The 12,903-nt window shown below is 39.7% G+C and overlaps 1 protein-coding gene across 1 annotated transcript in view; it reads right to left on the bottom strand.

Moving 5' to 3' along the window:
• TGFBR3 (transforming growth factor beta receptor 3) overlaps positions 1-12,903 on the bottom strand; it is a 190,835-nt gene that overhangs the window by 44,344 nt on the left and 133,588 nt on the right. The window contains exon 7 of the mRNA XM_042780300.1: positions 8,586-8,733. Coding sequence (XP_042636234.1) covers positions 8,586-8,733 — 148 coding nt within the window. The remainder of the gene's footprint in view (positions 1-8,585; positions 8,734-12,903) is intronic.

Here is a 12,903-nt window from a genome sequence, read left to right on the forward strand (position 1 = left end):
TTGGCAATGACATATCTGACAAGGAACTTATCTCTAGAATTTATAGAAAACTCCAACAGCTCAACAAAAAAAAGATAAATAATCTAATTTAAAAATGGGCAGAAGATATGAATAGACACTTTACCAAAGAGGATATTCAGGAGGCCAATAAACATATGAAGAAACGCTCACGATCATTAGCCATTAGAGAGATGCAAATCAAAACAACAATGAGATACCATCTTGCCCTAGTACTAGTAGCAAAGTTCAACAAGACAGAAAATAAGAAATGTTGGGGAGGCTGTGGAAAGACTGGGACGCTCATACACTGCTAGTGGGACTGTCAAATGATACAGCCACTGTGGAAAGCAGTATGGCAATTCCTTAAAAAGTTGGAATTAGAAATACCATTTGACCCAGCAATTCCATTACTAGGTATATATCCCAAAGAAGTAAGAGCCAGGACAAGAACAGCTATACGCTCACCCATGTTCATCACAGCACTATTTACGACAGCAAAAAGAGGGAAACAACCTAGGAACCCATCAACAGAAGAATGGACAACCAAACTATGGTACATACACACAATGGAATACTAAGCAACGCTAAAGAATAATGTAGAATCTGCAAAACACTGCATAACATGGATGAACTTGGAGGACATTATGCTGAGAGAAATAAGTCAATCACAGAAGGACAAATATTATATTTATCTGCTACTATGAAAAGTCAAGGAAAGGTTTATATATGGAAGGAAATTTTCTTTGTTGGTTACTAGAGGTAACCATCTCTATAATTTAAATGTACCAATTCTTCAGTCTTCCTTATTCATTGTCCAGCTTTTGCATGCCTATGAAGTGACTGAAAATACATGGCTTGGGTCAGGTGCACCTTAGATTTCAAAGTGACATCTTTGCTCTTTAGCAGTTTAAAGAGGTCTTTTGCAGGAGAGATTTATCCAATGTAATATATTGCTTGATTTCTTGACTGCTGCTTGGATGGGTGTCAACTGTGGATTCAAGTAAAACGAAATCCTTGAAAATGTCAATCTTTTCTCCATTTTACCATGATGTTGCTACTGGTCTATAGTTATACAGTCACTGTTTTGTTGTTGTTAGGTGCTGTCAAGTCGTTTCTGACTCATAGTGACCCCATGCACAGCAGAATGAAACACTGCCCGATCCCATGCCAGCTCCATGATCCTTGCTATACTTGAGCTCATCATTGCAGCCACCATGTCAATCCACCTTGATGAAGGACCTGGGAATCTACCTCGGAAAGAAATTGGCCAGTGAAAACCTTATGGATGGATAGCAGCAGAACTGCACTGACACGGTGGCTACAACAACGGGCTCACACACACGTGAGGATGGCGCGGGACTGGACAGCATTTCGTCCTGCTGTGCGTGAGGTGGAAGTGACTTGACTTGACAGTACCTAACAACAGTAAGATCCTTATTGCACTTTTAAGATAGACTCTGAGCACCCAGAACTTGGAAGGTCAATTTTCCCATCACTTGCTGCCTCCAGCAGCAGTGGTCTTACCAGATGGGAAGGGAGCTGAATGCTCTTCCGAAGGGAAGAGATGTTCCCGACAACTGCTCCAACAGGGCCGATCAGCCATTCCAGCATGCAGATTATGCCATTTTCATGCTGCATAAAAATTGCTTTAATTTCCATGCCCAATTATTTTCCCTTGCATACATGCAGCATTTTTCCCAAATTCCCCATTTGTTTCCCACTGTTTGCCTCCAACATGACTAAATATTAATCCTTTCCCACTGTAAAACTATAAAAGATTCACAGGCTCTCAGTTCTCTCGGCCTCTTTGGTTGTGGGATATTGGCCGAGGACATACATATTTTAATTCAAAGCTTAAAGGATCTCACCCAGTATCTTTTTCTATTACCCAGGGTGCTTATATGAGGGAAACTTGTCGAAATGACCAGTCACAGATGCTGCATGTACAGGTACCACAGAGCTTTGGGATTTTGTAGCTATTTACAACCTTAGTTTCATAAATTCAGAATGTTCTAACTCTTACTCTGATTTGGATAAAATTCCTTAGGGAAATAAAAGGGTTAAAAAAAGAGAAAAATCTAAAATGAGGTAAAACCAAAAAAAACAAAAAAACAAAAAAAAAAAAACACTATCACTGAGTTGACTCCAATGCACAGCAACCCTACAGGACAGAGTAGAACTGTCTCATAGGACTTCCAAGGTTGTACATCTTTATGGAAGCAGACTGCCTCATCTTTCTACCATGGAACAAACAAACAGACAAACCAAACTCACTGCCATTGAGTTGGTCCTGACTCATAGCGACCCCTCCCCTCCTTGGGTTTCCAAGGTAGTATCTATCTCTACTAGATCACTCAGTCTTCCTTCTAAGGAGTGGCTGGTGGGTTTGAACCAACAGCCTTCTGCTTAGCAGTCAAATGCCTTAGGCACTATGTCTCCAGAGCTCCTATGGAGCAGCTGGTGGGTTTGAACCACCAATCTTTTGGTTAGCAGTCAAATGACTTAACTACTGTGCCACCAAAGCTCCTCAAAATGAGGTGAAGAAGTATCCATTTTTTTTTTCTTTAAATATTTCATTGTGAAATAATAAGTTTACACACAGCAAATTAGATTCCTATTCAACAATTCATACACAAATTATTCCATGACATTGATTACAATTCCCTTAATGTGTCAGCACTCTCACCATTTCCACCTTGCCTGCCCCTATCCATCTAGTTTCCCTGACCCTTTTTGCGTTTTCATCTTGGCTTTAGGGTAAATGTTAACCGTGGATCTCATACAGTTGACTGTTCTAAGGAGCACATGGGTGTTGTTGTTTATTTTATAGACCAATCTATATACAAGGCTGAAAGGTGACCTCTGGGAGTGGTTTTACTTCCAGGCTAAAAGGTTATCTTAGAGTGATAGTCTTGGGGATTCCTTTAGTCTCTATCAGCCCAGTAAGCCTGGTCTTTTTGTTTGTTTGTTTTTTCTTTTTTTCAATAATTTGAATTTTGTTTTACATTTTTCTCCCATTTCATTCAGGACCTTCTATTGCGTCACTGGTCAGAACGGTTAGTGGTGGTAGCCAAGCACCCTCTAGCTCTTCTGGTCTCAGGTTAGAAGAGGCTGTGGTTCACACAGGCCATTAGTAATGTGGACTAATATCTTCCTTGAATCTTTGGTTTCCTTTATTCTTCTTTGCTCCATATGGGAAAAGACCAATAGTTGTCTCTTAGATGGCTGCTATCAAGCTTTTAAGACCCCAGGCACTACTCACCAAACTAAGATATGGAACATCATATTTATGAACTAAAGTTATAAACTAAGCTATGCCAGTTGACCTAGTTATCCCACAAAACTATGGTCCTAAGCTTTTGAACTCAGTAAATCAATCCCATGAGGTGTTTGGGTATTGCTAGAAAGTATTCCTAACTCTGCTCTCTACATGTTTTATTGTATATATGAATTTATATACAGCACACAGAAACATGTATACACATATGGCCAAAAATAAACCTATATATGCACACAAACGTACTCACATATGCCTTCCCACAACTATATAATAACATACATATTTACATATTTACATATGTAACCGCTCACATATATTTTTGTTTATTGTTACTGTTGTTGTAAAACTGTGTATGTTATAGCATTTACTATAGTTGTCCTTTATCAATTTGTTCTTAGAACTCTTTATTCATTTATTCAACAGCAATTTCTTCCTAGACACAGCAACTTCCAGCCTTTCAAAGCAGCATGTTTTTTGATTGGCTACTATTGCAACAGTACAGTTGGGCCTCATCGGCCCTAGTCTTTCATGTTGTTGAACAGCTAAGAAAATATCATATTTCCAGAATACTATCAGCATCACTGCCACCTGTCTTTCTGTATCAATATGGAAAGATCTGTTTACACCTTTCCACATTAAATCCAGGAGCTGTCAGTATAACTTTCCACATTAAATCCTGGAGCTGTCAGTACAACTCACATTGACTATGCCTAGTGATTTATAAGGAGGCCTGGTAGCACAGTTAAGCACTTGGCTGCTAACTGAAAAGTCAGTGGTTCGAACCCACCAGCTGCTCCACAGCAGAAAGAGGTAGTAATGTGCCTTCATAAAGATTTAAAGCCTTGGAAACCCTATGGGGTAGCTCTATTCTGTCTTATAGTGTCACTATGAGTAGGAATCAACTTGACAGTAATGTTTTTTTTTTTTTCTTTAATGATATATAAGGCTGGGAGCTCTGGTAGCATAGTGGTTAAGGCACTTGACTGCTGACCAGAAGGCTGGCGGTTCAAATCCACCAGCCACTCCTTGGAAGGAAGATGGGGCAATCTACTTCCGTAGTGATACTGCCTCGGAAACCCAAGAAGGGGTCACTATGAGTCGGGTCTGACTCGACGGCACATAACAACAACAACAATATAAGAATCTATTTATATCTTTGTAAAGCAAGAAGGCTCAGGACAATGGCAGGCAGGTTGGTTCCCAGCATTGAGCAAATTCCTCTCACTCTATAGTTCTGGGAGTTCCAGACATTTCCAACTTCTGTGAACTACTCCAAATGAGAGTATTCAAGGGAGCAGTCACCACCATCTTTCCAAGCCACATCTTCCTGAAAGGTGAGAAACAGATACATAGCCTAAATGTCTTCCCCCACTTCCTTACCACGATATTAGAACTCATTAGGGGAGGGAGTGGGGGCCAGCCAGAGTACAGGGCATATTCCCACTGTTGTTGTTGTTGTTGTTATGTGCCATCGAGTCGGACCCGACTCATAGCGACCCCTCCTTGGTTTCCAAGGCAGTATCACTACGGAAGTAGATTGCCCCATCTTCCTTCCGAGGAGTGGCTGGTGGGTTTGAACCGCCAGCCTTCTGGTTAGCAGTCAAGTGTCTTAGGCACTATGCTACATATTCCCACTAGGATTTTTTAAAATGTCTTTTGTTTTTAAGTTGGCCATCACCAACCTTGAAGGCCTGAAGCCACTGAAATAGTACCACAGGAAACATCTAACATGTTCTCCATCTATTGTTTTATGTTTAGAAGGTTCTTCCTGCTATAAAAGCAATTACTCATGGTCCACAAAGGGACCTGAAAAATCAGCCAGGCTTGGACATGGCAATGGGGACACTTCTAATATTCCCAGTCTTGGCCACAGCACAGCCCTCTGTGCCTCTTTCTGACCATTCTCATGGGGAGAACACATTCTGTCTGTATGCGCCCAACCCACATGTGCACACACCATATGATGATACTCTTCTTTAAATGTACCCACCAGTTCTTTCCAGGAAAGGTACACAATTCCGTGGTGGACATTTGTCTTTGTTTGAATTTTGTTTAGAGAAGTACTATAATACTTGCTATATATATACATTTAAAGAATTGCTTATGGAGGGAAGAAAAAGAATCTCGTTTTTATTCCAGGCACTATGCTTTCCATATATTAAAAAAAAAAAAAAAAAACTCACTGCCATCGAGTCGATTTCAAGTCAGAGCAACCCCCATTAGGTCTCCCAGGTGGTAAATCTCTACGGAAGTAGATTGCCCAGTCTTCCTTCCATAGAGTGGCTGGTGGGTTTGAACCACCAACCTTCTGGTTAGTAGTCAAATGCCTTAGGCCCTATGCCACCAGAGCTCCATATATTAGCTTATTTAATTATCTTAATAACATAAAGAGATAGGCATTCCTATTCTTTTGTTAGAGAAGAGGAACTGGAGGCTAACAGAAGTTAAGTAGTACATATAACTAGGAATTGACTAGCACTGTGCTGCATGCTTTAGATAAAACACTCTGTAGTCACTTAACACATATTTGAATGAATGAATGAACTCAGCTAAGCCTCACAATAACTCTCAAGGTGAGTGCTATCATCATACCCATTTCACAGGTGAGGAAACAGACTCAATTAAATTGTTCAATATCTATTGGGATTAATGACAATGGGACATAAGATGTGAATCCAGCCCTATCTGGAACCAAAGCCAGGATTCTTTCCACTTCACTATGCTGCCTCCAAAGGAAATACTCAAAACAAGGTCACTATAAAACAATTTCCTCTTTCTAAGCACTAACTCGTGCCTTTCTCTTAGAAGATACCTTTCCTCCTAGGACCACCAGAATTCACATCTGAGACAGGGAGTTAGGACATCACAAAGCATGAAACTGATTGGGGGAATAAAAAAGAACATCATGAAACATTACCTAATTGTTTAGTAATGTTGTCATGCATTGTCCAAAATTGGCCTGGAACAGGAGTACAGCCAAAGGAGAATATAAACAGATCTTGTATTGGGATGAGCGACCTCATTTCTAGCCTTTCTGATTCACATGAGAGGCGGAGACATTCAATGTGAGCTCCATGAGTGCCATGGACCAGGCACACATATTCAGGGACAGAAAGAGCCATTTAAGGGTCAGGGCCGAAAGAACATTTACACAAGAACTCCAGCAGGGAATTAAAAAGTACCGTATGTTATTGCCTTTCAAAGCATGATTCCCTTTCCTGTTTTTGTTATTCTGAAATTAAAAACATTTGGTTGGTGTGCCAGGCAGTAAAGGCAGCAGACACCCCAGGTCACCAACACCCTTCATGCCATGCAAGGGAAGGCCATAAAACATCTCTGACTTCAGAAAATCACAGCTGGACTTTGTGCTCAACACCAAATTAATGTATCACCATTACACAGGATGGCTTATTGAGATTCTCTCAAGGTTTTTTAAAAACCGACCAAAACCAGAAACTATTACTTCAAAATTAAGATGTGTGTGTGTGTGTGTGTGTGTGCACACTTGTGGCTCTTCTGCTGCCTCTGGTGAGGGCTGTGACACAACTTTGCCTAGGGAACTACTACTGGCTTTGTTCAAGGCTGTATCCCACGGGAAGGTGCCATGAATGAATGAATACAAAAACTAAAGGCAGTCCCTCTAAAATTCTGAAAACAGAAAACCCACCCATTGAACTGAGTCAATACAGATGGTAAAAGAGGAATATAGGCCACAATTTTAAAAAGAACAATGTACCAAAATTTGAGCCTACAAGAGATGCTAAAGAGATAACTATCTTCTAAAAATTGGGGAGGAGGGTTTTCTTTTTTTTGTTTAATTTCAGTACAATTCACTTTGATTTCATGAAATACTGACCTCCTAAACATTGGAAATAAGATTTAGGTCACCAGATTTCAACACTCAACTTTTTAAGAAACAAGCTGCTGCGGTCTGCCCATAATGCCAACCAGCTAAGCCTCATAAGCGTATTTCCTTCAAGAAAATATAATGCTTATGGAACCAAAACCAAAAAACCAAACTCACTGCCACTGAGTCAGATCCGATTCATAGTGACCACTACTTGGGTTTCCGAGGCAGTATCACTACGGAAGTAGAATGCCCAATCTTCCTTCCAAGGAGTGGCTGGTGGGTTTGAACCGCCAGCCTTCTGGGTAGCAGTCAAATGTCGAGGGTATACTTTTGCAGTATAATCTCACATTTCAATTATTATGATTCTTTTTTCAGTGTTTCACCCTTAGAATTTATAAGCAAGTAGATATTAGGTATTTATCTCAAAAAGAGAAGTTCCTGGTGTGAGCTGGGGTTGACCTGATATCCCACACCTTCCTTAAGAACCTAACCCCAAATGAAGAGCTGACTTGTGGGACCATGACACTGAGGCCCTTGCAGAACTCTCAGTCATAAAGTTTTAATCATGTTCATTATTCTACATTTATTGTGACCAGAATAATAAATATAATTAAATCTTTCATGATTGAGAAGTTCATTATTCTCCACTGACTATGACTAGGGGCAGACAGTGGTGGTCCAGCAGTAGAATTCTTGCTTTTCATGAAGGAGACCCAGGTTCGATTCCTAGCCCATGCACCTCACGTGCAGTCTCCACCCACCTGCCAGTGGAGGCCTGCGTGTTGCTATGAAGCTGAACGGATTTCAGTGAAGCTTTCAGACCAAGACAGACTAGGAAGACAGCCCTGGTGATCTATTTCCAAAAAAATCACTCAATGAAAACCCCGTGAGTCACAATGGTCTGATCCTGTTGTACATGGGTTCCCATGAGTCAGGGGTAACTTAACAACAACTATGACTTAAGAGCACTTCATACACTTCAGGAATTTCACAAATGAGGCAGCTGGGCCTGGTAGGGTTAAGGGACTCGCCCAAGTTTACAATTTGGGAGCTCTAGTGGTGTAGGGCTTAAGGCATTTGACTGCTAACCAGAAGGCTGGTGGTTTAAACCCACCAGCCACTCCTCAGAAGGAATACTGGGCACTATTTTCATGGTGATACCACCTCGGAAACCCAAGGAGGGGTCGCTATGAGTCAGACCTGACTCGACAGCAGTGAGTTTGGTTTTGGTTTGAGACTCAAACCTTGGGCTGTCCTGACCCCAGCCTTCAGGTTTCTAACCACCACACCGTCTACCCTTGTCATGAGGAACCAAGGAGTAGCCTATTTTGCATAGTAAAAAATATTTGAGAGATCTTAGAGAAAGTCAAAGAGAGAATCCTTAGGAAAATAACACATATAAGCAACAACTTAAATTATGGTCAGTCATCAAAACAAAGAAAAGTTCCAACTTACAATAACTTTCAGGTTTCCTTTAACATCAAAAGATTTGATGACCCAGTTGACAGACTTTTTACACTTCAAGATCAGGATGAGATTTTTGACCACCTCAGGGTTCTTTCGAAAAGGTCTTATGTCAATTATTATATCCACCTGGAAAGCACTGTGAATGGAAAACAAAGGCAAAGTTAGGACCCATATGCCAGAAAGTTGCAACTATCTCCCCTCATCCAAGTCTTCATGTTTCCAGTGTCTGGCCAGTTGATTAAAAAGCTGGAGTTCATCCCAGGCAAATGACATGTGCAAAACAGATTGTTATTGCACACATAACAAAATGATTTTATATAACAATAGATACACAACGCCTGCTGATAATTAGCCACTAAAAATTTTTTCTTCTCTAAAAAAGAAAAGAATAGTGGTTACTTAATGTAGCCACTGTTTGAAATGGACTTGAAGAAACCAAGAGTTTACTTCTGAAGCAGAACTGTTGCTTTTTCAACCTTCAACACCTTCAAGACATAACTTTCTAACTTGTGATGTGTTCAAATTCCTTCAAAACCAGGAGTGGGCGGTAGTTTGGTGAGTAGGGAGTGGCAGGGAGGAGGGGAGCATGGTGCTAAAAAATTAAGAAACTTCAGAATAAAATATGACATAAAAGGCTAGAGAATTTCTTGACTTATATAAGGTTTGTTCAAGCTGTTACCAAGCGCTACATAACCAAATCTGCATTTGCCTTCCCTAACTTCTATATAAAAAGATACTAAAATAATTAAAACAAATGAGTAACCGATTACTGAAAAATTGATGAATACAACCCAAATGTCTCAGAAAAAAATCTTTATTTCCATTTTGTCTTTATATACTTGTAATACATAAAATGGGACCTCTGGTGGTATAGTGCCTAAGACACTTGACTGCTAACTAGAAGGCTGGTGGTTCAAACTCACCAGCCACTCCTTGGAAGGAAGGTTGGACAATCTACTTTCGTAGTGATATTGCCTAGGAAACCCAAGGAGGGGTCGCTATGAGCTGGATCTGACTCAATGGCAATGCATTGCATTGTTGTTAATGCGTAAAGTGAATGGTCTACTCAAATGAAGTCTTAGGCTTGGTATCTAAGCACATTTGTCAAACTGCTTCAATTCTCATTCTCTTTTAATTTTCCACAAAATTCTTTATGTGGGACAGAGCAGAATCCTGCCCAAACCAATATATATTTGCTTTTGATACCAAATTTTGACTTAAATTTTCACTTTAAAATCATTCTATAAAATATGATCTAAGAGAATAAAATACCTAGGAATAAATTTAACCAAGGATGTGAAGGACTTATTCAATGAAAATTATAAAACACTGCTGAAAGAGATTAATGAAGACTTAAGTAATGAAAAAATGTTCTGTGTTCTTCAGTTAGAAGTCTTAATATTGTTAAGATGTCAATAATACCCAAAGCGATCTATAGATTCAACCAATCCTAATCAAAATTCCAACAGTCTTCTTTGCAAAAATGGAAAAACCAATTCTCAATTTTATATGGAAAGGCAAGATGCCTATAATAACAAAAGCAATCTGAAAAAGAATAACAAAGTAGGAGGACTCTCACTTCCTGATTTTAAAACATACTATACAGCCGCAGTAATCAAAACAGCCTATTACTGGTATAACAATGGAGACTTAGACCAATAAAACGGAATTGAGAGTCCAGAAATAAACCCATATACTCATGGTCAACTGATTTTTGACAAGGGGGTTAAGTCCATTTGATAAGGAAAGAAGGGACTTCTCAATTAATGGTGCTGGGAAAACTGGATTCCCACATGTAGGAAAATGAAACAGGATCCATGCCTCACACTATACACAAAAACAAATTCCAAATGGATCATGGACCTAAATGGACAAAGTAAAACCATAAAATCTTAAAATTCATCAAAAGACTACCAAAATGTGGGAGGATAGCTGTTTCATTGTAGAAGATTACAGTCAACATCATGAGACAAAGTGTATGTGAAATGCTGTATGGAAGATATATTTCCTCTGTAAACTTTCACCCAAATCACAATTTAAAAAAAAAAAAAAAAGACTACTCAAAAAATGGAAAGAAAGACAAGCTAACAACTGGAAGAATATGTGTATCTGATAAGGATATAATAACCAAAATATACATAAAACTTTGACAACATCAAAAAGACAAATAACCCAATCATAAAATGTGCAAAGGACTTGAATAGACAATTCCCCAAAGAAGACATTGAAATGGCCACCAAACGTATGAAAAGATGCTGAACACATCATGAGCCATCAGAAAAATGCAAATCAAAACCACAATGAGATACCATTTCACTTCCATCAGCATGGTTAAGACGGGGGGGAAAAAATAGAAAATAACAAACGTTGGCAAGGATGTGGGCAAATTGGAACTCATATCCATTGCTTATGGGAATGAAAAATGGTACAGCTGTTGTGGAAAATAGTAAAAAAGTAAAACTAGAACTATCATATGACACAGTAATTTTACTCCTAGGTATATACACAAAAGACTTGAAACAGAGACTTGTATACTAATGTTTACTGCAGCACTATTCACAACAATCAAAAGGTGGAAACAACCTAAATGCCCACCAGTACATGAATGGATAAACAAAATGTGATACATACATATAGTGAAAGTAACTCCTATTCAGCCAGTAAAAGAGACCAAGTCTTGTCTTGATACATGCTACAATGTGGATGGAGCTTGAAGACATTATACTGATTGAAATAAGTTAGTCACAAAAGGGCACATACTGTATGGCTTCTTATGTAAAAAGATAAGAAAAGGTAAATTATAGAGACTAAATGTTATTAGTGGTTACTAGGGGTGGAAACAAGGGAAAAAAGGGGTGGGGGATTAATGGTGATGGAAAAAATGCTTGATTAAGGATAGGGTTGCACATCCGATTATTATAATTGCTTTCAGTAAGTTGCACACCTGTAAAAAGTTGAACTGGCAAAAGGTGTGTGACAGACCTATTTATAACAACGACTTAAAAAACATAGTAGCTGCTGAGGCTGCATGTTGTTAGGTGCCGTCAAGTCATCTCCAATTCATAGCGACCCTAATACACAGCAAAATGAAACACCACCCAGTACTGAGCCAGTTCCATGATCCCTGCTATACTTGAGCCCATTGCCATTGCCACTGTGTCAATCCGTCTCATTGAGGGCCTTCTCCTCTTTTGTCGACCCTCCACCTTACCAAGCATGACATCCTTCTCCAGGGAATGGTCCCTTCTGACAACATGACCAAAGGAGGTGAGATGAAGTCTGTCCATTCTCACTTCCAAGGAGAATTTTGGCTGCACTTTCTCCAGGACAGACCCTGTTAGTTCTTTAAGCAGTCCACAGTACTTTCAGCATTCTTCACCAATGCCATAGCTAAAAAGCATCAATTCTTCTTCAGTCTTCCTTATTCATTGTCCAGCTCTCGCATGCATATGAGGTGATTGAAAATACCATGGCTACTGTCAGGCGCAGCCACTCCTTGGAAGGAAGGTTGGACAATCTACTTCCGTAGTGGTATTGTCTCGGCAACCCAAGGAGGGGTTGCTATGAGTCGGGGCCAACTCAACAGCACACAACAACAACAACAGTGTCAGGTGCACCTTAGTCCTCAAGGAGACATCTTTGCTCCTCAGCACTTGAAAGAGGTCCTTTGCAGCCGATTTGCCCAGTGCTATACATCGTCTGATGTCCTGACTGCTGCTTCCATTGGCATCAATTGTAGAACCAAGCAATGTGAAGTCTTTGATAACTTCAATCTTTTCTCCATTTACTGTGATGCTGCTTATAGGTCCAGTTGTGAGGATTTTTGTTTTCTTTATATGGAGATGTAATCCATATCGAAGACTGTATTCTTCAATCTTCATCAGTAAGTACTTCAAGTCATCCTCACTTTCAGGAGGCAAAGTTGTGTCATCAGCGTATCGTAGTTTGCTAACGATTCTTGCTCCAATCCTGATGCCACGTTCTTCTTCACATAGTCCAGCTTCTCGGATTATTTGCTCAGCATACAGACTGAATAAGTATGGTGAAAGGATTCAATCCTGATGTACTCCCTTCTTGATTTTAAACTATGCAGTGTTCTTTTTTTCTGTTTGAATGACAGCCTCCTGGCCTATGCGCAGGTTCCTCATGAGTACAATTAAGTGTTCTGAAATTCCCAATGTTATCCACAATTTGTTATGATCCACACAATCAAATGCTTTTGCATAGTCAAAAAACACAAGTAAACATCTCTGTGGTATTCTTTGCTTTGACCCAAGATCCATCTGACATCAGCAATGATATCCCT

Source organism: Orycteropus afer, unplaced genomic scaffold (assembly GCF_000298275.1).
Source record: "Orycteropus afer afer isolate SDZICR_OR568_19922 unplaced genomic scaffold, OryAfe1.0 scaffold00033, whole genome shotgun sequence".
Lineage (NCBI taxonomy): Eukaryota > Metazoa > Chordata > Mammalia > Tubulidentata > Orycteropodidae > Orycteropus > Orycteropus afer.